At 39.4% G+C, this 27,334-nt stretch overlaps 1 protein-coding gene across 1 annotated transcript in view; it reads left to right on the top strand.

Annotated features, from left to right (window-relative positions):
• Positions 1–563: 563 nt before the first annotated feature.
• Positions 564–27,334, top strand: part of Clhc1 (clathrin heavy chain linker domain containing 1) — a 31,726-nt gene continuing 4,955 nt past the window's right edge. The window contains exons 1-10 of the mRNA XM_051164896.1: positions 564–740; positions 7,449–7,711; positions 11,491–11,678; positions 13,050–13,183; positions 14,899–15,100; positions 15,201–15,313; positions 15,874–15,958; positions 18,584–18,690; positions 21,643–21,817; positions 23,589–23,791. Coding sequence (XP_051020853.1) covers positions 7,535–7,711; positions 11,491–11,678; positions 13,050–13,183; positions 14,899–15,100; positions 15,201–15,313; positions 15,874–15,958; positions 18,584–18,690; positions 21,643–21,817; positions 23,589–23,791 — 1,384 coding nt within the window. The 5' untranslated portion in view covers positions 564–740; positions 7,449–7,534. The remainder of the gene's footprint in view (positions 741–7,448; positions 7,712–11,490; positions 11,679–13,049; positions 13,184–14,898; positions 15,101–15,200; positions 15,314–15,873; positions 15,959–18,583; positions 18,691–21,642; positions 21,818–23,588; positions 23,792–27,334) is intronic.

Below are 27,334 nucleotides of genomic sequence, written 5' to 3'. Positions count from 1 at the left end.
GTATACATATAATTTTAGTATTTGACACTTCAAAATTACTGTGGTATCTCCTTTATTTTTTTATTTTTATTATTTATTTGAGACAGAGTCTTAGTATGTCTGGCTGGCCTACATGTCTCCATATAGATCAACTTGGCCTTGAACTCACAAAGAATCGGCTGCTTCTGCCTCCCAAGTGCAAGGACTGAAGGTCTGCAGACAGGTGTCCTGATTCTTATGTTTGTGATACTTAAAAGTTTGATATGTTACTTCAGATAACTGGTTATTTAGTTAGTTTAAACATTTATTAAGAGCATCATTACAGGGGCTGGAGAGATAGCTTAGAGGTTAAGAGCACTGACTGTTCTGCTGTTCTTCCAAAGGTCCTGAGTTCAATTCCCAGCAACCACATGGTGGCTCACAACCATCTATAATGTGATCTACTGCCCTCTTCTGTCATGCAGGCATACATGCAGGCAGAGCACTGTATACATAATACATAAATAAATCTTTTTTAAAAAGCATCATTACAATAGCAAAAGTTCAGTGGCCAATGGGGATGATTAAATAATGGAATCTCATACTATGAAATACTAGAGCTCCTTAGGAAAAAAATTAAGCATTTTATTGTTTTTGAGACAGAGTCCCTGACTGGCTTGGATTTCACTATGTAGACCAAATTGGCCTTGAACTCACAGAGATTTGGCTGATCCTGCTTCCCAAGTGCTGGGATTAAAGGTGTTTTCCACCACAGCCAAGGGGTAATTTTAAATTTTTTATTTTTTCTTCTTTGATAGCTTCATATATTTAGTGAATTTTAGTTCTTTTCACTATCACCCTGTCTCATCCCACTCCTCCCTCTGAAACCCTTCTTCCCAACAAGGTCCCTCTCTGCTTTCGTGGTGTGTGTGTGTGTGTGTGTGTGTGTGTTTTGTGTGCTCTCGCACACAAGTTTTTGTCTGCAAGTATGTCTGTTGCATCATTTGCATGCGTGGCCCCAGTAAAGGCCAGAAGAAGGCACCCAGTACCCTGAAACTAGAGTTACAGATGGTTGAGTCACCATGTGGGTGCTGGACTCAAACTCAAGTTCTATAGAAAAATAGCCAGTGCTCTTAACTGTTTTTCTTTGTTTGTTTTGTTTTGTTGTTTGTTTATTCATTTTATATCCTGGTTGTTGCCCCCATCCTTCCTCACCTCCCAGTTCCACTCTTTCCTCTCTCCTTTTCCCCATCCTCCTCTATTCCTCGGAAAAGGGGCATCAATCCCAGCTCATCAAGTTGTATCAGGACTGAGCTTGTTTTCTTCCTCTGTGGACTGGCAAGGCAGTCCCACCAGGGGGAAGTGATCAAAAAGCTGGCAAGAGAGTCCATGTCAGAGAGAGCCGCTGCTCCCCTTACTAGGGGACCCACATGAAGCCTGAGCTGCCCATCATCTGTATGGGGAGCCTAGGTCCAGTCCGTGCAAGGTAATTGGTTGGTGCTTCAGTCTCAACAGGTCCCTCTGGGTCCTGGTTAGTTGGCTCTGTTGGTCCTGTGAAGCTCCTGTCACCTCCAGGTCCTTTTCTCCTTCCCCCTCTTCCACAAGGCTCCCTATGCATCACCCAATGTTTGGCTGTGAGTCTCAGCATCTGTTTTGAGGTGCTGCTAGGTGTAGCTTCCCAGAGGACAACTCTGCTTGGCTCTTGTCTACAAGCATAGCAGAGTATCTGTCAGGGGTTGGTTCTCTCCCATGGGATGGGTCTTGCGTTTGGCCAGGCATTGGTTGGACCCTCCCTCAATCTCTGCTACATCTGCTCTATCTTTATCCCTGCTCATCTTGTAGGCAGGGTGAATTTTGAGTTGAAGGTTTTGTGGGTGGATTGGTATTCCCTTCATTCTACTAGGAGATTTGTCTAGTTAGAGGCTGTCCTCTTCAATCTCTATGCCTCTGCTACTAGGAGTCTGTGCTAAAGTCCCTCTCATATCCCCCTGGGAGCCCACCCTGACTTCGGTCTACAGTGTGTCACAGAGATGCCTCTGTCCATAGTTTGTGTTTTTTCTACAGGTCTTTTGTCTCCCCCCCCCCCCCCCCCCCCCCCGGTCTGATCTCCACTCTCATGTCTATCCACACTCCCTCTCCTACCTTGTTTCTTCTCTTCAACTGCTACACTGCCTCTTCTGTTTCCTCTTCTGAGTGAGATTTGAACATCCTCCCTTGGATCCTCCTTGTTACTTACCTTCTTTGGATCTGTGAATTGTAGTACATTTATCTTGTACTAATGGCTATAATCCACCTATAAGTGAGTACATACCATGTGCATCTTTCTGGGTGTGGGTTACCTCACTCAGGATGATCCTTTCTAGTTCCATCCATTTGCCTGAAAATTCCATGATTTCTTTGTTTTTAATAGCTGAGTAGTATTCCATTGTGTAACTGTACCACAGTTTCTTTATCCATTCTTCAGTTCAGGGACATCTAGGTTATGTCTAGATTCTGGCTATTAAAAATAAGGCTTCTATGAACATAGTTGAGCAAATGTCGTTGTTGTGTGGTGGAGCATCAGGAGTGGAATAGCTGGGTCTTGAGATAGAGCTAGTACCAGTTTCCTCAGAAAGTACCAAATTGGTTTCCAAAGTGGTTGTACAAGTTTGCATTCCCACCAGCAATTGAGGAGTGTTCCCCTTTCTCCACATCCTTGCCAGCATGAGCTGTCACTTGAGATTTTAATCTTATCCATTCTGATGGGTGTAAGATGGAATCTCAGAGTTATTTTGATTTGCATTACCCTGATGACTAAGGATATTGAGCCTTTAAGTGCTTCTTGGCCATTTGAGAGTCCTCTGTTGAGAATTTTCTCCTTAGCTCTGTGCCCCATTTTTTAATTGGGTCATTTTGTTTGTTGGGGGTTAAATGTTTTGATTTCCTTATATATTTATTATATTAACCCTTTGTCAGAAGAAGGATTGGTAAAGAACTTTTCCCAATCTGTAGACTATCATTTCATTCTACTGACAGGGTCCTTGGCCTTACAGAAGCTTTTCAGTTTCATAAGGTCTCATTTATTATTGGTTGATCTGTGAGTCTGGGCTCTTGGTGTTCTGTTCAGAAAGTTGTCTCCTGTGCTGATGAGTTCAAGGCTCTTCCCCACTTTCTCTTCTAATAGATTTAGTGTTTCAGGTTTTATGTTGAGGTCTTTGATCCACTTGGACTTGAGTTTTGTGCAGGATAATAAATATGGTTCTATTTGCATTTTTCTACATGTAGTCATCCAGTTAGACAAGCAACATTTGTTGAAGATGCTGTCTTTTTTACATTGTATGGTTTTAACTCCTTTTTCAAAATTGAAATGTCTATTGTTGTGTGGGTTTATTTCTGAGTCTTCAGTTCGATTCTATTGATCAACCAGTCTATTTTTATGGAAATACCATGCAAATATTTTCTCTTTTTTTTTTAAAGATTTATTTATTTATTATTATGTATATAGCACTCTGCATGTACTCCTGCAGGCCAGGAGAGGGCATTAGATCACATTATAGATGGTTGTAAGCCACCATGTGGTTGCTGGGAATTGAACTCATGACCTCCAGAAGAGCAGTCAGTGCTCTTAACTGCTGAGCCATCTCTCCAGTCCCATGCACTTCTTATTTCTATTCCTCTGTAGTCAGGAATGGAGATACCTCCAGAAGTTCTTTTATTGCATAGGATTGTCTTAGCTATTCTAGGTTTTTTTTTTTTTCTTCATATGAAGTTTAAAATTATTCTTTCAAGATCTGTAAAGAAATGTGTTGGTGTTTTGCTGGGAATTGCATTAAATTTGTAGATTGTTTTTTGTAAGATGGACATTTTTACTACGTTAATCCTACTGTTCTATGAGCATGGGAGATCTTTCCATCTTCTGATATCGTCTTCAGTTTCTTTCTTCAGAGATTTGAAGTTCTTGTCATACAGGTCTTTGACTTGCTTGGTTAGAGTTACGCCAAAATACTTTTTATTATTTGTGGCTATTGTAAAGGGTGTAGTTTCCCTAATTTCTTTTTCAGCCCTTTTGTCATTTATATACAGGAGGGCTACTGATTTTTAAAAAATTGATCTTGTATCCAGCCACTTTGCTAAAGGTGTTTATCAGCTATAGGAATTCCCTGGTGGAAATTTGGGGGTGACTTATGTATACTATCATATCATCTGTGAATAACAACACTTTGACATCTTCTTTTCCAATTTTTATCCCCTTTATCTCCTTTAATTTTCTTATTGCTCTAGTTATACAAGATATGGAGAGAGTGGGTAGCCTTGTCTTGTGCTTGATTTTAGTGGAATTGCTTTGAGTTTCTTTCCATTTAATTTGATGTTGGCTATCTGCTTGCTGTATATAACCTTTATTATGTTTAGGTATGTGCCTTGTATCCCTGATCTCTCCAAGACTCTTATTATGAAGGGGTGTTGTATTTCGTCAAAGGCTTTTTTCTGTACCTAATGAGATGATCATATGATTTTTTTTTCTTTCAGCTTGTTTATATGGTGGATTAAATTGATGGGGTTTTTTGTATGTTGAACCATCCCTGCATCCATGGGGTGAAGCCTACTTGATCATGGTGGATGATATATTTGATGTGTTCTTGGATTCAGTTTGCAAGTTTTTTGTTTGTTTTGTTTTTGTTTTTTGGTTTTTCAAGACAAGGTTTCTCTGTGTAACAGCTCTGGCAGTCCTGGAACTCACTCTGTAAACCAGGCTGGCCTCAAACTCAGAGATCCACTTGCCTCTACCTCCAAAGAGTTTATAAGTATTTTATTGAGTATTTTTGCATCAATGTTCATGAGTGAAATTGGTTTGAAATTCTCTTTCTTTCTTGAGTCTTTGTGTGGTTCAGGTATCAGGGTGACTGTCCCTTCAAAGAATGAGTTTAATATTGTTCCTTCTGTTTCTATATTGTGGAATAGTTTTAGGATCATTGATATTAGCTCTTCTTTTAATGCCTGGTAGAATTCTTTGCTAAAACCATCTGGCCCTGGACTTTTTTTGGTTGGGAGACTTTTCATAACTGCTTCTATTTCCTTGGGGATTATGGGACTGTTTAAACTGTCTTGATTTGACTTTGGTAAATGAAATCTATCAAGAAAATTGTTCATTTCATTTAGATTTTCCAATTTTGTGGAACACAGGCTTTTGAAGGAAGACCTAATGATTTTTTGCATTTCCTCAGCGTCTGTTGTTATGCCCTCCTTTTCATTTCTGATTTTGTTAATTTGGGTATACTCTCCCTCTGCCTTTTAATTAGTTTGGCTAAGAGTTTGTCTATCTTGTTGATTTTCTCAAAGAACCAGCTCCTGGTTTCATTGATTCTTTGTATTGTTCTCTTTGTTTCTAAGTTATTGATTTCAGCCCTGAGTTTGATGGTTTCCTGTCCTCTTTGGTGTGTTTGTTTCTTTTTGTTCCAGCACTTTTATGTGTGCTATTAAGTTGCTAGTATGGAATTTCTCCATTTTCTTTATGAAGGCACTTTGTGCTATGAACTTTCCTCTTAGCACTGCTTTCATTGTGTCACATGAGTTTGGGTATAATGTGCCTTCATTTTCATTGAGTTCTAGAAAGTCTTTAATTTCTTTATTTCATCCCTGACCCAGTTATTATTGAGTAGGGAGTTGTTCATTTTCCACTAGTTTGTAGACTTTCTGTTGGTGTTGAGTTCCAGTTTTAATTCATGGTGGTCTGATAAGATGCAAGGAGTTATTTCAGTCTTCTTGTATCTGTTGAAGTTTGTTTGATGACAGAGCATATGGTCAATTTTGGAGAAGGTTCCATAAGGTGCTGAGAAGAAAGTGCATTCTTTTGTGTTTGGATGAATGTTCTATAGCTATCTGTTGGGTCCATTTGACTCATGACATCTATTAATTTCATTATTTTCTCTGTTTAGTTTCTGTCTTGATGATCTGTCCATTAGTGAGAGTCAAGTATGAAGTCTCTCACTATTAATGTGTGTGGTTTGCTGTGTGATTTAAACTTTAGTAATGTTTCTTTTACAAATATGGGTGCTCTTGCATTTGGGACATAGATGTTCAGGACTGAGACTTGATCTTGGTATATTTTTCCTTTGATGAGTATGAAGTGTCCTTACTCATCTCTTTTTATTAGTTTTTGTTGAAAGTCTATTTTACTTCCTGGCGTGGTGGTGCATGCCTTTAATCCCAACACTTGGGAAGCAGAGGCAGGCCGATTTCTGTGAGTTCAAGGACAGCCTGGTCTACAAAATGAGTCCAGAACAGCCAGGGCTATTACACAGAGAAACTCTGTCTCCAAAAACAAACAAATAAAAACAAAACAAAACAAAAAACGAAAGAAAGAAGGAAAAGAAAGTCTATTTTATTAGATACTAGAATGGCTACTCCATCGTGCCTCTTGGGTCACTCCTAGCTGTTAAGCCATCGCTCCAGCCCAGAAGTCATGTTTGCTGCTGCTTGAATTTTATTTATTTATTAAAGCATGTGGTTTTGATGTTTGGAAGATGGAGACAGAAAGATGGGGTGGTTAAGGTCATTTTTAGCTACATAGGGAGTTTAAGGCCAGCTGGGGTTGCAAGAAACCCTGTCTCTAAAACAATTTAAAACAAAACAATGCCAAGTGGTGGTCACACACGCCTTTAATCCTAGCACTCAGGAGGTAGAGGCAGGCAGATCTCTGAGTTTGAGGCCAGCCTGGTCTACAGAATGAGTTCCAGGACAGCCAGGGCTACACAAAGAAACCCTGTCTCAAAAAACAAACAAACAAAAATAAATGAAACAAAAACACATTCACCTAATTATTTATGTATGATGGATGAGTGTTACAGTGCTAGGCAGGTACTGTGGTAGAGAAGTATTTGACCTTGTTTGTATCAATAAAAAATATACATAGTAGTTTCCCACATGAAAGAAATAAACCTCATTTTGGAAGAGTGGACTCTCAGCTACTTACTGTCCATTTCACACATCCTTACAATTATTAAAATGTGATATAAAAATGTTAAAAAGAGGGTCTAAGGGTATCCCTCAGTGGTAGAGTGCTTACTTAGCATGTTTAATCCCAAGCATTGTAAAATGTAAGCTTTTTAAAGTGTTGAGTTGAAACTAAGCAGCTATCATTTAAATAATGCACATAAGATGGGTCTGCTTGGTTTCTGAAGGAAAAGTTGTTTTCTACATATGATCATCATTTTGTATGCATAACTGGGTAGGGGCTTTTGTGGAGCTCAGAGGGCAGCATGGTGGAGCTGGTTTTCTTCTCCCACCCTTTTTTCGGGGTGGGGGGCAGAGTCTGACATCAAACTAAGGGAAAAGTACTTAATTGATTGGCATTTGATTTGTATTCTGGAGTATAGCAAATGTCAGTAGACTAACACAAGCAATTTAATCCATCGACTGAAAGTTTTTTTTCTGAAACATACATATTTTTAAATTGACTTTTGACTTAAGAATTTTAGATTTATAGAGTAACGGACTGTTGTGTTTTCTTTCAGGCTCACTAAAGGATTTTTAGCTTTGTTGCAAAAAGAAGGTCAAGGTTTAATTTCTCTCTGATGAGCAAGCTTGCAGATTAAGATTTATGTCAGTCCAAGAAGTGAACAAACATGCAGTTCTCCCTCCTATCATTAGTAGGAATGACAAGGAGTTTTTGGAAAGCATTCAAAGATACATAATTACAGAAACCAAAAGAGTGGGCTGCAGCGAGGAAGGGCCTGCTGATGAGTATTACACAATATACCGGAACGTGTTTGACAAGGTATGATGATGCTCTTGAAGGCGGGATGTTCCCAGGGGCTGCACGTTACCCAGCTTCACCACCACCTCAGCAATGCCTCTGCCTTACTGACCAGTTTCTGTATGCTAGTTTAGTTAGTTTGTTAAAGCAGGATGAATAGGGAAAGAACAGTGCAGATTTGCATTTCGTGACTGCTAGTTAGAGTCAGTTATTTTAGTTTAGCAAGTAGTTTTTTTGTCAGCAGCTTGGCTGTGCCCTCTGGTAATCATTTTTACCATTTTAAGTGAAGGTACTATATAATTTACTAGAATTTCCATTTTGAACAAGAACTCTAGTTTATGTTCTGGGTGTGTTTGTGGTAGCACTAAAGTCTTAGTTAAGATATGATGGCTGTTGCATTGAGACCTCTTGAGCCAGGTGCTGTGCCACATGCCAGTTATCCTAGCTGGTAGGAGGATAAGGCTGAAAAATCCCGTGAAGGCAGGAGTTGGAGGCCACCATGAGCAACATAATGACATAACATCAATGAACGAGTCAACCAGAAATTTCATCTAAACAATTTGAGTCCTCTCAGAGGTATTAATATGGTGAATAAAGGATTTAACTGATTTTAACACTGGAAATAATAGAATTGGGTTAGAAAATGTTAAAGTTTTATATAGCATTTTTATTTTTTGGTTTTTTTGAGACAGGGTTCTTCTGTGTAGTCCTGGCTGGCCTTGAATTCACTGTGTAGACCAGGCTGGCTTAGCGCCCAGAGATACTTCTGCCTCTGCCTCCTGAGTGCTGCGATTAAAGGTGTGCGCCACCACCACCCAGCTGCCTAGCATTTTCTTTACCATCCCTTGTAGATGCCCTGAAAACAACAGTGGAATAAGCATCCTCTCCTCTTTGCCTGGAAGAAGATAGCACCTTAGACTTCTGTGTACCACTGTGTCAGAACAGGCACAGGCAGAAGAGGCACTTGGCCTTACAAGGTCTCACTATATAATCCTAGGTGGCTTGGAACTCACTATGTAGACTAGGCTGTCCTCCAACTCACACAGGTGTGCCTGCTTCTGCCTCCCAGTGGAACTCAGTCTTTTGGTTCATTTTTAAGCATTCCGATAAGTTTTATTTCTTGTCTAAATAAAAGCCTAGCTCTTCATGAAGAAACATTTAATGGTTGCTGATGGGAGGGAGAAAGATTTTCTTCAGTGTTGTAGCCACTGGTAAGTTGCTTTATGTTCTTACAAATAATCCCGTCACCCATGCTCATATAAGCAATTCTAATTAAACTTACCCCACACACATAATACACACACATACATACACATGTGCACAAAGGTAAAAGTAGGAAGTATTTGGGAAAAAGAAGGGGATTAAAATTAAAACTCATGGGATTGGAGAGATGGCTCTGTGGTTAAGACAGTGACTGCTCCTCCAGAGGATCCTGTTTCAATTCTCAGCACCCACATGGCAGCTCACAACTGTCTATAACTCCAGTTCCAGGGATCCAACACTCTCACACAGACATACACACAAGCAAACACTAATGCATATTAAAAAATAATAATAAATTAGCCAGGCATGGTGGCACACACCTTTAATCCCAGCACTCGGGAGCCAAGGCTACACAGAGAAACCCTGTCTCGAAACAACAACAACAACAACAACAAAAGATAATTAATTAAAAAATTAAAACACAAGTATGGAAATGTAATTATGAAGCTTATTATCTGTGATAAATATGTGCTAAGGAAGACTTTTTTTAAAAGCCTAGTTCTTTACACTAAGGAAAAGTAAGCATAGCCACAGGGAATGTAGCCTGAGCAGCATGCGCAAGGCTCTGTGTTGTCCTCAGCACTGCATGGTTCAACTCCAGCCTGGTGCCTCATACCCATAGTTTCAACACTTGGGTGGTGCAGGCAAGAATATCAAAAGTCATGGTGACTTGAAGATCATCTTGGGATATATGAAACCAAAGGAAAAGAAAAGAAAAGGGAAACAAGAGAAAGTACAAAATGGTGACACATACCCACTAGTGGCCAATGGAATGAAGAAAATTGCAGAGGCCAGAAAAATACTGTAATAGACTCACATGGCTGTGAGAGAGTGAGGAATGGTTGGGACTGTAGCAGAATGAAGAACCAACCCCGCAAAAATGCGTTAAGGCCTGGGCCTTCTAGTGTTAGACACCTCAGGGATTTCAAAGAGCTACATGTATCAGTGGTAACAAGTCCCAATTTTTAAAATATTTTGTGCATAAGGTGAATTGGCCAACTCTATTCTACTGGTGGCATACCAGTTGACATCCTCCACTTTAATCCTTTGCTGTGTATCCGTGGGTGTTCTACTGAGATCTGGTTCTTCTAGCACACTGACATGGTCCTTGATCATGAAGTCACTGCAGTTGTATTAATGACCCATTAATGTACCTGAACTGGTTGGAGCACATTATAGAACACGTGAGATAAGGATGAGCGGAAACAAGTAGCAGGGTACTCAATGCGGAAAGCCTTGTCACATGAAAGGTTCTTGGTTTGGGTGGACAGGTGCTGTGGCTGTGGCCAGAAATAAAAAAGAGCACTGCATCTCTTCAGATTCCTTTTCCTGGTCCTTGGCACAGATTAATGACCTGTCTAGATCACTTGGGGTAGGATGAGTGTCTTCCTGGGGAGCTCTCTTAAGATCCTGTTTAGCTAAAGAGGATAACACACCCAAGAAATTCAGCAGAGATAAAGAAGCATAACTTCAGATTTCAGAAAAAAAACTGCGTAGATTACTTTTACTTCCTATATATCACCAATATTTAAAAACATAAGTTAAACTTCTTTGGTTTTTTTGTTTTGTTTTGTTTTTTGTTTTTGTTTTTTTTTTTTGTTTTTTTTTTTTTGGTTTTTGGTTTTTGGTTTTTCGAGACAGGGTTTCTCTGTGTAACCTTGGCTGTCCTGGACTCACTTTACAGACCAGGCTGGCCTCGAACTCACAGCGATCTGCCTGCCTCTGCCTCCGGAGTGCTGTGATTAAAGGCATGTGCCACCACCGCCCAAGATTACTTTCTAAAAAGCCATAATAAAGGGGTGTGTGCTATGGAGTTGGCCTCTCATGGAAAGCATCCTTCCTGATGTGTCTTTGTTAACCTTTGCAGTGTCCTCTGTTGTCCTTTTCTTAAGTAGTATTGGAAACCATGCTGTGTAGCTATGTGGGTTGTTGTCACAGTTGTTTTTGACATGTTGAGAATAGAGATGCAATGAGGAACTATGATCTGATTTTCCTAGTGGAGGTGAATGAGTTCAGATTGCAGGACCTCAGTGGGGACTGGAGAGTGGTTGGTGGTTAGAGCACATACTGCTCTTCCAGAAGTCCCGAGCTTGATTCCCAACACCTACGTCAGGTAGTTCACAACCGCGAGTCATTCCAGCTCCTGGAGGATCTGAAGCCTCTGGTTTCTGCAGGTACCTGCACTCACATGTGCACATCTATACACAGACACACATACACATAATTAAAAGTAGTACAAACATAATTTACAAATGGAGTCAGGAGACTACATGTCAAAGGGGTAAGAGATGTATAATTAATACACTTGAGACCTAGTACTGTATTAGCCCATGTGTCATGTATGAATTCGTACCAAGTGTAAGAAGCCTTTCTCATACCTAGGATTACAGAGAACGTGTACTTGGTGTTTATTGTTTTCAGTGCCTTGTATGTTGAGTTTGCTGTAGGATGTTTATGTTTCTAGTTAATAGTTATGTTTCACCTGAAAATAACCTGTTAAAAAATTCAGTGCCACAGACAGAAAAATCGTATTTCAGGTAATAGACCATGTCAACGCATACAAGTCCATTCTTACATCAATCAAAAGAGAATATGATGCCTTCATTGAGACAATAAAAAAAAGCCGAAGAACTGCTTTTTGTCTTCATGGAAAACTTAAAGTGTTGGCAACAGAGCCCACAGCATTGGTCTATCACCAGAGAAGAAGCATCCAACTTGAAGCAAAGTGAGTGTGTCAGTAACTAGTCAGAAAGGTATCATGCTATTGGGTGATAACAATCAATTGGTCTTTAGTTTTACTGTTTTGTTTATTTTATTATTTTGAGATATGGTGTCACTATTTAGCCAAGGCTAGCTGTGAATTCACTGGGTTGGTCTTGCACAAGACTCTCAGCCTTCAAGTGCTAAGGTTACAGAATTATTCTATGCCTGTCTTAAATAAAATGTTATTTTAAGCTCTGTTTTTATTATATTCCCTTCTCCTACCAATTAGTATATATTTTAAATAAACTATTAATTTTGCTTGAGGAATTTAAGGTCCCTCTTAGTATAGTGAAGGCACCTTATGGTGTCTGTCATAAAAGGAGGGAAGTTATTCATGCATGGGAGACTTGACAGTGCAGGGACTGCAGGGTGGTGGTTCTCACCCGAATGACCCACCAAAGATAATAAAACGCTCCTTAAAAAACAATTATTTTTTTTAAAACGCTTTCATTGTGTAGCTCTGGCTGACCTCAGACTTACACAGTTCCTCCTGTGTTAGCCTCCCAAGTGTTAGCTTCTCATGTGTTAGTGTGGTCTAATGATTTGGACTTCTGGCCTTCAGAATGGTGAGAAGATAAACGTTACTTTAAACAACCAAATTTGTAATACTTGTTAGAATAGCCCCCAGCAAAATGACAGTTTGTTTGTTTGTTTGTTTGAGGCTTTTCTTTAAGCCTAATGTGGTGGCTCACACCTGTAATTCAGCACTTGGGAGGCTGAAAGAGTAGGATCACAAATTGAAAGCCAAATTTAGCTACATAATGAGACTAAAAAAAAAAAAAAAAAAAGAAAGAAAGAAAACTAAAAATACTTTTTCAGTTGTAACAGTAATTTCGCTAAAGGGAATAGGTAGTGCTTTGTGGCTAGATTATAGCTAATATTTATTGATTTGCAATGTGGTTAGCAATATAATAGTTGCTCTTTTTTGTTTTTGTTTGCTTGTTTTGGTTTGGTTTGGTTTGGTTTGGTTTTGGTTTTTTGAGACAAGGTTTCTCTGTGTAGCCTTGACTGTCCTGGACTCACTTTGTAGACCAGGCTGGCCTTGAACTCACAGTGATCTGCCTGCCTCTGCCTCCAAGTGCTGGAATTAAGGGAGTGCGCCACCACCTCCCAGCTTAGTAGTTTCTTTTATTGGCAATCTGAGAGGAAATTCTTCCCTATTTGTGATGTATCAGCTTCTTCTAGATTTCGTTTTCTAAATTTCTACTTGTTTGTAATGGTTCATATTATAATTAGCCAGATAAAGTAACAATATAGCCTGTTATACTTTAATATGATTAAAGAATTAAATTAGTGTAACAAACATATGTAAGCATTTCCGTTTTGTTTATAGAATGAGGATTATTGAAAATAATTCCACAGTGATCCAATTGCAAATTGATCAGATGAAACAGCTGAGAGCAGAATATGACAAGAAAGAAGTAAAGTTCTGTGCTTCCACAAGGCAGCTCTGGAAACCTATCCCAGGTGCAGCATCCGGTTTACAGTTCTGTTTCAGAGAAGTCTGCCCAGAGACAGGCAGAAACAAGTGGAGCCCTGGAGCTCATTGGCTTGAGGAAGACACCTGATGTAAACAACACATTTGCAAACAGTTTACACACACACACACACACACACACACACAATTACATTTGTGGATCTTATCTTAGACTTAATATGTCAGAAACTTGCTGATTGAGTCCAGTAGGTGATGTTGTCTGATACACTCTGAAATGTGAAAGACATTGGTATATTAACAATTGTAGTGTATTACATTTGCTGAATGTCTTTAATATTCTTGCTACATTTGAGAAATGAAATATATCCTGGCTTCATCCAGGACTCACAGAGATTAGTATGGTGAACAGATTGTGACTTACAGGATTGAGGATAGTAATTTGAGGTCAGGAAGTTCAGTCCTTAAAGATTTTTAGCTCAGAGTTTATCTAGAGACAGAACTGGTAGGTGGAAACTTCAGGAGGACAAACAAGGCCTAAATTGAAGAAGCTGTTTTAAGGGAATAACTATTCTATACTACAAAATTTCAACCCAGGTTGTTGAATCCTCTTGCAGTTGATAATAGTAGGGATTATATCTACTTTCAAATACAAAATTGTGACTAGCAACTCCAAATAACAAATGTGAATAAACACTGGATACACGGCACATTGGCTAGCTGCCAACAAGAGTCAGCAGGAGGAATGTTTAAGACTCCAGGGTTAATCCTGAGGGTGAGGAATTCCTGCAGCATGTGTGTTTGCATGTGTCTTTTTAAAAATGCTTTAATTTTTATTATTTTTAAATTTTATTTGTATTGGTGTTTTGTTTGCATGTATGTCTGTTCTCCACATGTATGCCTGGTGCCCATAGAAGTCAGAAGAGGGCATCAGATCCCCTAGAATTGAAATTACAGACTGTTGTGAGCCACCCTGTGGGTGCTGGAAATTGAACCCACTCTTCTCTTAATAGAACCAGTACTCTTAACCAATGAACCATTTCTCCAGCTCCATGTATGTGTCTCCCCCGACACCCCAGGCAGGGTTTCTCTGTGTAGCCCTGGCTGTCCTGGACTCACTTTGGAGACCAGCCTGGCCTCGGACTCAGAGATCCACATGCCTCTGTCTTGCGAGTGTTGGAACAACAGACGTTTGCCCCCATGTAAGCTGGCTATCCTGGCACTCTCTATGTAGGCCAGACTGATCTTGAACTCACAGAGTGTATGTAATGAACACAAGGGATATTTTAAGAGTAAGAAACATCTCAGAAATAAAAAAAGAAAAGAAACATCTCAGATTTAGTAGGCATAAGTTTTGTGTTGGGGGAAAAAAAAACTTGTTCCAGCGTTATCTCTTGGAGAGTAAATGGAGTACATGGAAGCTGTGGTTTGAGAAACACACGTGGTCTACCCTCAGCCATTAGGTGCTCTAGTTTATATGGTCTTGGAGCTCAGTTTTCACTGAACTGTCCTTGATGCTGTGTTAGGGTTGGAGAATTCGCCTAATTTGTAAAAGCCAGAGTTCTCTACACCACAATAAACAAATAAATAGATATTTTAAAAAACCTTTTGACATTACAATTAAATACAGTGATAAGAGTATTTATGATCAGTCAGCTACAAATATCTCTTACTGTTTCTGAACTACTTTATAACACAGTAAACAATCCTACATGAGACTCGGGGTTTTTGTTTGTTTTTCCTATAGGGATGACTCTCCAAGAATCTGTCAATCTGGAATCTCTCAATAAATATAAGCAATATCTTATAGCTAAACATATAAAACTTAAACAAGATATATCAACAATGTATGTACCAGCCCAAAAGAAGGCTGATCTAGATGAGGAAATGACTGTGTTACTAAAAAGACGAGACATAGCTGAAAGTCTGAACAAAGACCTGCAGTTTCGGTATGAACATTGGTTGTTGTATGTTTTGAAGGCTTTGCTTGTGTTTTCTCTCACATGTGTGAGCCTAGCTCAGTGTGTTATCAATGCTCTTCTTTTACAGCCATCAAAGACTGCAGGTTATTTCACACATACTTACTACATGGATAAAGAATAACCTAAGAACTCCATTTCAAGATGTCATGGAGCAAATTCAGAAAACCAACGATGTCTATGGTAGTTTTTTTATATTTTTAATTAGCATGGCAGTGGACTTTGCCCCAGAGCTAAGATTTTCTTAGGCTGAGTCATAAAAATGTAAGCAAAAGTAGACTTCCTCCACTAGCTCTTGTTCCTTTCTGAAGAGCATCTTCCTTCAGCACCACACAGATGATTGCTGAAAGAGACCTGGTGAGGCCATAAGAGAAAAACAGGCGCTGGAGATGGCTTCTCTTCCAGAGGACCCAAGTTCAGTCCTCGGCACCCAGCACCCACATGGCAGCACATGACTGTCTGTAACTCCAGTTCCAGGACATGACACCCTACAGACATACGTGCAGTCAAAACATCACTGCATATGAAATATAAGTAACTTCTTAAAAAGAGAAAGGGTGGGGAACAAACCACCCATCCAAGAGTATTCCTGAGAAAGGAGACCATGAGGGGAAGTGATGGCTTTAGAAAAAGGCTGGTACTGTTTGAAGCCAGAGTGAAATCCCGTTGGCTTTAACATGCTCCCTGTCCCCTATTGCCGAACAGCCTGACCGATCATTGCCCGTTGTCCTTTCAATGTTTAGATGATGAGAACACGGTTGATGAAGTGTTTGAAGATGACCCAAGCAAGACAAAAGAAGCTATAATTATACTCTACTACATTGAAAGGCAAATATCATTTATATTTTTGTTTGTTTGTTTATTTTGAGATAACATCTCACAACCTCAGTGTGAGTTCAGGATGACCTTGAACTCCTGACCCTCCGACTGTCCATTTCTTGAGTGTTAGCTTGCAGGTTTGTCTTTTTTTTTTAATATGTATAGCATGCATTTTTTATTTTTATTTATTTTTTATTTTATACACATTAGTGTTTTGTCTGCATGTATGTTTGGGTGAGGGTGTCAGATCTTAGAGTTACAGATAGTTGTGAACTGCCATGTGGATGCTGGAAATTGAACCCCAGTCCTCTGGAATAGCAGTCAGTGCTCTTAACTGCTGAACCATCTCTCCAGCCCCCAGGTTTGTCTTTTGTAGTTTGAAATTTCTATTCTAGTTGACAAATTAGGGGGCAAATAGAAATATCTTTTTTTCATAATTTTTATGAAAATCTATGAATTTTTTCAAAAATTTTTAGGTTGCCCTAGCCAGTTCAATCTTTTTTTGTAATTATTTTTGGTCTATGACATATTAAGTTACTTGATATTATATATAATTTTTACTTTTAATTACATTTTATTTATTTTGTGGGGTAGGGAGAATTGCAGTCAGAGGAAAACTTGTAGGAGTGTTTGGTTTTTCTACCACGAGGGTCCCAGGAATGGAACTCAGGTTGTCAGGAATAGTGGCAGGAACCTTAACCCACTGAGCCATTGTATCCTGCACTTATAGAATATGCAGAAACTTCTTGCATAATTCCAGGTTATACTTTCCAGTTAAGGACCTGAGGCAGCTGGTAGTATTATACCCACGGTCCAGAGCAGAGAGCAATGAACTAATACAACCATGCTCTATCTGTATCATCTGAGATAGACATCAAATATTCTAAGGCATTCTCCTTAGAAGTTAATTCATAAGCTGTCATGGTGACATTTAATCTGCAAATGTAATATCTATCATCTTAAATGTTAAACAGTTTTCACTTGTTGATTTGTTTATTGTTATGGTACAAAGAAGTGGGTAAAGACAATTGAAAGTTTGGACTCTGTTGGTTTCTTACACTATATGCTCTTTTGAGTCTACCAGGATTTTTAAATTTTAGTATCATTTAATACTTATTTTTAATTAATTTTTTATGTTTATTGGTGTCTTGCCTGCATGTATGTTTGTGTGAGGGTGTCAGAATCCCTGTAGCTGGCGTTCCAGACAGGTGTGAGTAGCCATGTGGGTGCTAGAACTTGAACAGCGCTCTCAACTGTTCAGCCTTCAAAAATATTTATGATTTTAAGTATGTGTATATACATATATTTGTGCACATAAATCTAGGTACCCACAATGTCAGAGGAGTCAGATCCCCTAGAACTGGAATTACAGTTGACTATGAGCCACTCACTGTAGATGCTGGGAGTCAAACTGGGGACTTCTGCATGAGTAGCATGTGTTTAATGTGGCTTTTAATGTTTGTATGTATTTGTTTGTGTGTCAGTCCTGAGATGAGAAGCACTATGCTGTGCCAGTGTGTACGTGACTGTTGGACATCTGGACTCAGGTTCAAAAGTTTGAGTGGCAAACACTTCACAGACCAAGCCATTTCTCCAGCAGACTCTAGCTACCAGTTTTCATATAAGAGGAAAACCTTTGTTGAGATTCAGTGTCTTACACATTTTGTTTAATGTTACTTTGGTGTTTTTTCCACTTTGTTCAACATTCATTTGGGACATTGCAGGGCTCTTCTTTTCCCAAGCTCTAATTTGGGAGCTTTTGTTGGCTCTGTTTCTTAACAATTAAACTTTATTATTATACAACCCAACTATCTTACACAAGAGGGGAAAAAGGTTAAAGGGAAACAAGAGTGAACCTTCCGGTATCCATTCCACGGGACGGGTCCCTAGGTGTCTCTGGCCTGCGCGCTGGTCCGGCCTGTTTGCTGATCCTCTTCCCGATCCATGTGTTCAAGCCCGGTCTGAACCTGCTGCTCCTCTCATGGAGGGTCAATTAGAAACACACCAGCCCAGGGCTGCTTCCTGAATTCCAGGCCCAGGATGGCTCCACCCAGTCTATCTTAAGGTTAATCTCAGGGAGTATCCATGGTGTGTCCAAGGGCAAAGCCCACCAAGACTGCTTTCACCTGTGACAAAGTTTACAGTCCTTCCTACAAGCTTTGTTGTGTGAAGGGGGCAGAGTAGAGGGTTACATCAACTATGATCTGCTTATGGTGATAGGAATTCGGACCACCAGGAACACCTTGGTACTGCAGCTGGGCTGTATCTGTGTTCAGTTATTTCCTCTAGGCCAACTTTCTAAGCAGATACCTCCTGATGATCTGTGAGGAAAGAAGCCCCAGCCCAGTACAAATTCACTTATGTTCTTCCTGTTTTTTGTGTGAGGCCTATGGGGACACAGTGCAGGGTTAGGTTCAAAGTTACTAAGAAAGTGAGACTTTAACACCAAGACAAACAGGTCAGAACAAACCCTAGAATTCTAGAGAAAAACTGAACATCATACTGAATGAATAAATTTAGTCATAACTAACTTATTTAATTACCTTTTTGTTTTCTATTATACCATTATGTTTAATTTCTAATATTTGGATTTTGTGCATCATTGTAATGTGTTTTAAAATTCAATGGCTATAGGTTCAATGAATTAATCTGTCTTGGTGAATATGAGAAGGCAGCTTCTTTTGCAGCAAGCAGTCCAAAAAGAATTCTTCAAAACACTGGTATAATGAATAAATTTAAAGGTAAGAAAATCTCTCTGAAATATATATGTAAATTATACTTTCCTTTTCTTTATGGAATAAAAATGCTATTCTGAGAGGCTAGTCCTTTATTAGCCCCATCTTTATTATTTACTGTTTCCCTAGCTGTAATATTAGGGGTTTAATTTTATTTTCTAAATTAAATTATGAAACATTTCATACATAGAAAAGCATGAAGAAACAGTACTAATATACTCACCATTAAGATTTTATAATATTAGGTTTTGGTCAATTTTTTGTTCTGTATCCTTTTAAAAAGCTTTTTTGTTTTTGTTTTTGTTTTGTTTTGTTTATAGATTGGCATACATAAACTAAATCATACATTTTGGGGGTATGATGGTAACTGTGAAACACAGGGCTTCATACATTCTAGGCTTCGTAGTCTGCCACTGAGACACACTCCAGCCCAAATCCTACATATAAAGCACATAATTTGTTAAGATTGGCATATGTATATGCCCATAGCATCGTATGTGCCTACCTATGACATCATCGCCACAAAGCTCCCTCATGCTTATTGGCAGTCTTCCTCTTGCCATTCTTTACACCCACAGCTGTCCAGTCTCTCCTCCTAAACTCCATGCAACCACTAATGTGCTTTCAGTTACCACTAGTAAGTTTTTTTTCTATAAATAGAACACACAGTAGGCATTATATTATTATTGGTGGTGGTGGTGGTGGTTGAGGTGCAGGGTCTCACTACCAAGCAATATGGGACAGGCAGAAAGCTGGCGAAGGAGGCCATAAATAAAGTAGAATATTTGTAGAAGTGACCATCATGAAGGGCCCCCTTCCAGCTGACCTGCCTCTAAGACATGTCCCAGGCAAGCCCTGCAGGGCCTGCTGAGCCAGTCAGCCTACTCTTTGTCTGTGCTGACAGGTCACCAAGAACTCTTAAAACTTGGAGCACTTCATGGCGATTTTGGTTTCGAAATCACCTCCTTACTTATGTGGAGTCTGTCTTTGTGCATGTGAGAGAGTGTGCTATTTATTCATTTGTCACTGGGCATATTGATTGATTAAAATAAATAATTGAAGAAAACACAAATAAATGGAAAGATTATCTTCTGCTTGTGGACTGGATGAATAAATACTGTTGAAATACCAAGAATAAAAGCAATATAGAAGGCAGGTGGTGGTGGCACATGCCTTTAATCCCCGTACTCAAACACCCCCCCAAAGCAATATAAATATTCAGTATAATCTTTATCTATAATCCAATAGTATTAAAAAGAATACCCATATCAATATTGAGACAAGAAAAAGTTAGAGACATAACACATCTTAATTTAAAGTTATATTATGAAGCTACAGTAATAAAACACTATCCTATAAAAAGTAAAAAACAGATAGTGCTGGTTGTAATGGCACATTCCTGTAAGGAGGCAAAGGCAAGAGAATCACAGGTTCAAGGTCAGCCTAGGCAACCTAATGTGACCTTTGTCTCAAAATAAAATGCAAAAGGGCTGGAGGTGTAGCTCAGTGGTAGACAGATTGCTTAGCATTTGGAAGAGCCTGAATTCAATTCTCAATGTTACAAGGCTCCTTGAAAACCCAGACACACAGCCCGGTGAAACAGAGAGCCCAGAGAGAAGCCAAACATACTAATGCTCAGTTAATTTTCACTAGGACACCAAAAAACCACGATGAGACTGATGAAGTAGCTCAGCAGGCAAAGGAGCTTTGTCGCTAAGCCTGAGGACCTGAGTTTCTCTCTTTATCATTGTGCTGCCCTTCTTCTAAGTATTAGGTGTGCCGTTATGAGGGGCAATTATGGAAGTAATATCTGGCCTCAGTGTGTACTGACTGTGGCCGTGGTTAGATGTTGACTGCTTTAGTCTTTGCTTTTAGAGCCAGTCTAATGTCATACACAAATACTTCCAGTCTACCATCTCCCTGCTCCAACTCCTCCGATGTCCCTCCACTTCCTCTCACATTCATGACCTCTTCTTATTTATTATTGTTACACACACACACACACACACACACACACACACACACACTACTGAATCCATTTAGTGTTGCTCATATACTTGGGGTTCGATAACCTAGCAAGGAGCTAGCTCATCCCAGGGGAATATTGATTCTCCCTCTCTCAACAGCCACTGACCCTCTGTGCCTCTTACCTAGTGGTGAGATCTTGTGAAATCCACTCCTGGCCCCACATCCATGTTGACATGGTCTTTTCTTCCTCTTTTCCTCTCTCATTCAAGACAGGGGTTCTCTGTGTATCCCTGGCTGTCCTGAATTCACTCTGTAGATCAGGCTGCCCTCGAACTCGCAGTGGTCCGCCTGCTCCTGCCTCCTGAGGCTGGGGTTACAGGCATGCACCCGGCTTGTGCAGGTCTTTCTAGGCGGCTGTTATTTAAGACTGTGTTAGCGCAGCTTCCCTGCACTGCTAGAAGACGTATCAGCAGAAGGGGTCCTGCCTTTGGCTTGACGATTCCTGTAGCCTCTTCTGTGATTTTTCTGAGCGTTAGGGCTTATGTTATAGATGTTGATTTGGGGTTAGGTCTCTCTTTCTCTGCATTTTGACCAGTTGTGTAATAGTCTCCATCTGCCTGAAAATGAAGCTCCTCTGATGAAGGGTGAGAGCTACACTTACCTGTAGATATAAGTATTTGTGCTACAATCTGTAACTTCTCCAGTCGTGGGTAGTTGTCTTAATGACAAGCATGCATTGTCTTCCACTCCCTGGGAGATACCTGAGCTGCTGATGGCTCTCAGCAGGTGTGAAAAGTCGCTGCAGTCTCTGCCTCCATTTTTATGTGGCTGCAGAGTGATACTACTATAAAAATAAAGAATTTATTCTGTATCTATTGTTAAAGGTTTAGAAAACATAAAGAAATTAAAATAGTAATATGAAATAAGAAAAAGCAAACTAATTCTTAATGTATTTGACCTAAACTTCTCATTCTTTTTTTCTGTTTGTAGCTATTGGAAAAATTAAAGGAAAGACTCTCCCATTACTCTTATATTTTGAGGCTATATTTAGCACCAGTCATGCGTTCAAACATCCTATTAATGCTGACCTAACCATGGAGGGGATCAAATGCGGACTGTCTGAAAAACGGCTTGATTTAGTTACCCACTGGGTCACCCAGGAAAGGTAAGAAAATTAAACTGCTAACTTAATTGTAACATGTGGTTAATGTGGTTGTTTGTACAATAGTTTGTCGTTGTTTGTGAGCTAGTTTTTCAGTATAGCCTAAGCAGGTCTCAAGGTCTAATCCCTCTGCTCCAGTCTCCTACATGCTGGGATTAGAGGCTTGTGACACTACATTCAGCTTTTGTTTTGTTATAAATACTGTATTTTAGGATTTACTTCAGTTCCATAGAAAGTATCCATGAAAGGCCCAGTTGCAAAGAACTCAGGCTAAATGTCAATCACTGAAGTTCACAAGGTAAAATATGACAACCTAACGGCAGATAGAAGTTGGGTGACCTGGACACAGAAGGATTGGTCAGTAGCACATTTTTTGGGAGAGAAAGGGCAAGGAACCTGATTCCAGACAGGAATCAGAGACAATATATGCTGAGGAAGAACATCTACCTGGTGTACACTGAAGAACATTTAAGCCAGCAGGTGGCAGCTTCTGAAGCCGGGTCTTACAGCTCCACCTTCTCCTTATCAGGTCTTGTCCAGCAGCACCTGGAGTTCCTCTTCATGCAAATAAGGCATCCCCAGCACTGTAGGCCTAGCCAATGATATCCACTCACCCCAACGCCCCTGCCCACGCTCCAAAGGTTTACATAGCCTTAGCCTTGCCCCCGCCACCCCTACCCAATTAAAGGAGCTGTCTCACTGAAGCTGTCTGCCTCACCGCCTCCTGGATGTTCCTGCTCTGACTTCCAGGGTCCATGGTTGTGGTGGCTGGCGGCCATGCCTTTATGGGTTGGGAGGGGCCACGAATGGCACTGGAGTGGAGGGAGCACACAAGAGAACTACAGGAAAACAGATGATGTGGATATGATGGAAGATGGAATTTCCCTTTTACAGCAAGTGCTTACAAGATCTAATTAGGAGCCCACATGGTTCCCCCTATCTTTTGCCAGTGTCTAAAACATACTTATATTCTTCAGAATCTAGACAGACATTAGGTAGTTTAGGAGAATATTGAGACCTCCCAGTTGCATGCAGAGTTTGCTTGCCCGGAAATTTAAATTTTGTCAGTCTTTGCAGGATAGTGCTGCTTATAGACTTTAAGAAATTTGATCTCAATTTTACAAAATTATTACCCCAAAAGAATAAGCGCTGGTTGTTTTCGGTTTTGCCAATCTCATTATTAATTGCTTATTACTTACAATTCTTTTTTTTTTTAAGATTTATTTGTTACATATACAGTGTTTTGCCTGTGTGTATGCCTGCACGCCAGAAGAGGGGACCAGATATCATTTTAGATGGTTGTGAACCACCAAGTGGTTGTTGGGAACTGAACTCTGGACCTTTGGAAGAACAGACAGTGCTCTTAATCTCTGAGTCATCTCTCCAGCCTGCATGTCTCTGCCTCTCTCTCTCTCCCTTCCTCCCTCCCTCCCTCTCTCTTTGTCTCTCTCTCTGTGTCTGTCTGTCTGTCTGTCTGTCTGTCTGTCTGTCTCTCTCTCTCTCTCTCTCTCTCTGGTTTTTTTGAGACACGGTTTCTCTGTGTAGTCCTGGCTGTCCTGGACTCACTTTGTAGACCAGGCTGGCCTTGAACTCACAGAAGTCCACCTGCCTCTGCCTCCCAAGTGCTGGGATTACAGGCCTGCACCATGTGCCTGGATGACTTACAATTCTTATAGGTTATTTATAATCCATTTTACACTCCTGAATTTTCAGATATTTCAGTCTCATCCACAGGAGTCCTCTAACCAGTGCTTTCATGGTCTGCTTGCTTCAGGCTGACGTTCTCTGAGAAGGCTGGAGATATTGTTTTTGCTTATGGGGAGCAGAACACATGCCACAAGCCTGTCTGCTTGGCTTTAGCTCAGATTATCTACAATGAATGTGGTTTACACAAGAAAGCTCTTCTTTGCTTGTGTAAACAGGGTCAGATTCATGAGGCTATGGAACATATACAGCAGTTCAAAGACTTTACCTCTGGTGAGTAAAAACCTCCTTATATACAGTTACATACTTATATACAGTTGTTATATACTGACATACAGTTGTTATATACTGACATACAGTTGTTATATACTTACATACAGTTGTTATATACTGACATACAGTTGTTATATACTGACATACAGTTGTTATATACTGACATACAGTTGTTATATACTGACATACAGTTGTTATATACTGACATACAGTTGTTATATACTGACGTACAGTTGTTATATACTGACATACAGTTGTTATATACTGACGTACAGTTGTTATATACTGACATACAGTTGTTATATACTGACATACAGTTGTTATATACTGACGTACAGTTGTTATATACTGACATACAGTTGTTATATACTGACATACAGTTGTTATATACTGACGTACAGTTGTTACAATACTGACGTACATTGTTATATACTGACGTACAGTTGTTATATACTGACGTACAGTTGTTATAATACTGACGTACAGTTTGTTATATACTGACATACAGTTGTTATATACTGACGTACAGTTGTTATATACTGACATACAGTTTGTTATTATACTGACATACAGTTGTTATATACTGACGTACAGTTGACGTACAGTTGTTATATACTGACATACAGTTGTTATATACTGACATACAGTTGTTATATACTGACGTACAGTTGTTACATACTGACGTACTGTTGTTATATACTGACATACAGTTGTTATATACTGACGTACAGTTGTTACATACTGACGTACAGTTGTTATATACTGACATACAGTTGTTACATACTGACGTACAGTTGTTATATACTGACATACAGTTGTTAGATACTGACATACAGTTGTTACATACTGACATACAGTTGTTATATACTGACGTACAGTTGTTATATACTGACATACAGTTGTTAGATACTGACATACAGTTGTTACATACTGACATACAGTTGTTATATACTGACGTACAGTTGTTATATACTTATATACAGGTGTGTACTCTGACCTCACTCACAGGTGCTGTTTGACACTTAGCTTATAAAATATTTTTTATATACTGGTGGAGATTTGTAAATTTTTATGAAAATAAGATAGTTAATTGAATTTTATCATATACATTACACATCTTCTCAATGGAAACTTCTTAAAAGATTTGTTTATTTAGTAGTATACAGTGTTCTGCCTGACCACCAGAAGAGGGCACCAGATCTCTTTAGAAATGGCTATAAACCACCATGTGGTTGCTGAGAATTGAGCTTAGGACCTCTGGAAGAGCAGAAAGCACTCTTAACCTCTGAGCCGTCTCTCCAGCCTCAAAGGAAACATTTAATATATGGCTATTACTAGAAATATGTAGTATTAAAAACAAATTTGCTTCTTATGATAGACATACTACATAAATGATTTTTTAAATAACTGAATTGTTCATATATAATGTATATATAACATATAATATGGCACATATAGGTATTATAAAATTATAAATGAAGTATTAGTGAAGTAATTCTTATTTCAGAATTTTGAACACCTTGCTTGTAATGGCATGTGATCTGAGGAAACTATGAACAGCCATCTGACTGTAGTTCAGTGACCTGCTCTCTCACTGAATCTCAACCAGAGTGAGCCTAAGGAGCCACAGTGCTGGCCGCCCCACTCCTCAGGCACAAGCCAATCTCCATCTTTAGGCTGCTTGTCTATTCTAAGAACTTAAAAAACACAAACCAATAAGTAAATATTTAAAAACCACTAAAGAAAGAAGTTGCAAAACAGACCAAAACATAGCAATTTTAAGCCATATTTCCTGAGAAAAAAGATATTTATGGCTGTTGAATCTGATCATTTTTTAGTAGTGAGCTAAGTTTTAATTACAGTGTATGTATTTTAAAGTCCTTAATGTCTTCACTCATTGATGACAACACCACACCTGACATTCTGTTAGAGTGGCTGCATATATGCATGATTTCTCATAATACTCCTGTTGGATCTGAAGTAACTTTTGTTATAATATCTGCTTTATAGACAGAAACAGTGCATTCTTTCCCAGAAAGGCTAAGGTACACAGGGACAGTGGCCAGTAGTTATACAATACTGAACAGTCTGGTATAGTGTGATCTTGAACAGATTGAGAACTACTGATTTATAAGCTGGAGAAGACCAGTATGGCAAAAGCATCGTTCATGTGTGGTGAAGACTTGCCATGTGTGCTCTCTGAGGACCCCTCAGCATGCTCAATAAATAAGGCTAGTCCCCCACAAACAGAAGAGTTTTTTTTTTTTTTTTTTTTTTTTGGTTTTTTGAGGCAGGGTTTCTCTGTGTAGCCTTGACTATCCTGGACTCACTTTGTAGACCAGACTGGCCTCGAACTCACAGCGATCCACCTGCCTCTGCCTCCCGAGTACTGAGATTAAAGGCGTGCGCCACCACGCCCAGCAAGCAGAAGATTCTTAAGAAGAGATGGCCCCTGTGTCTGCTTTTACATTCCGTCTGCTGTAATGTCACACATGGGAGCTCCAGGAAATACTTTTGTGTATTTGTAAGAGTGAGAACAAAAAAGGCCAGAAGCATAGGACCCTTGACATTGTAGACCATAGTCAGTCTCTTGAGAACCGGTGTTCTAGGCATTTGTGAGTGAAGCATATAACAAGCTTACAAGTTTATTAGGGCAACACATGGGAGGTATAAGATGATTCACATGTCATTGGCAAAGCGTAGGAAAACAGATTCTGAAGGGAGGTAAGCAAAGAGAATGGTTCAGATTTGGAACTTCTAATGAGATACCAAATTCTGCCACTAATATTGTCAAAGAAATCAATTTATAGAAGTTTGAGTATCTATTGAGTATAATAGAGATTAGTTAATTTTAGATATTAAAATTCTAGCCATAAACTTGTCACTTTTCTTAAAAATTTTTTTCTTTGCCAAATTATTTGATTTAATTGATACAGAATAATATTCTGTACTTTTCTTTATTCCTTTTTAACCTTTTTTCTCTTTGTATAGATGCATGTGTTCATATGTATAGGCATGCAGACACACATAACATTTATACATAGAGTTATGGAGATGGGAGAAGGTGTGAATTACTGGGAACCAGATAGACCAGTTTACATTGTATCATGCAGCCCAGGAAAATGAATATATCTAAGCCTGTTTTCTCACTTGTAATATGAAAATGGTAACATATCACTAATGGCGACTAGCAAAGTCAGTTCATTACTATTTGTTAGCTCCTGGCACACAGGACATTTGTTCAGTAAGCACTAGATTACCATGTACTGCCTTTTGAGATACAAATTACGTTTATAATAGTTCACAAAAAGAATTAGGAATTATTCTGAAATGTGGCTCTGTTGTGGCCTAAAAAGGAATATCTTATGTTGAAAATTTAGAAAATTAGCTGGACGGTAGTGGTGCATGTGTTTAATCCCAGAACTCTGGAGGCAGAGGCAGGAATATCCACAACTTCAGGGCCAGCTTGCTTTAGAGTGTGTTCCAAGACAACCAGAGCTACACAGAGAATCCCTGTCTAAAACCACCACACACACACACACA

This window comes from Acomys russatus, chromosome 22 (assembly GCF_903995435.1).
Source record: "Acomys russatus chromosome 22, mAcoRus1.1, whole genome shotgun sequence".
Taxonomy (NCBI): Eukaryota; Metazoa; Chordata; class Mammalia; order Rodentia; family Muridae; genus Acomys; species Acomys russatus.
This window is presented reverse-complemented; position numbering and strand designations above follow the sequence as displayed.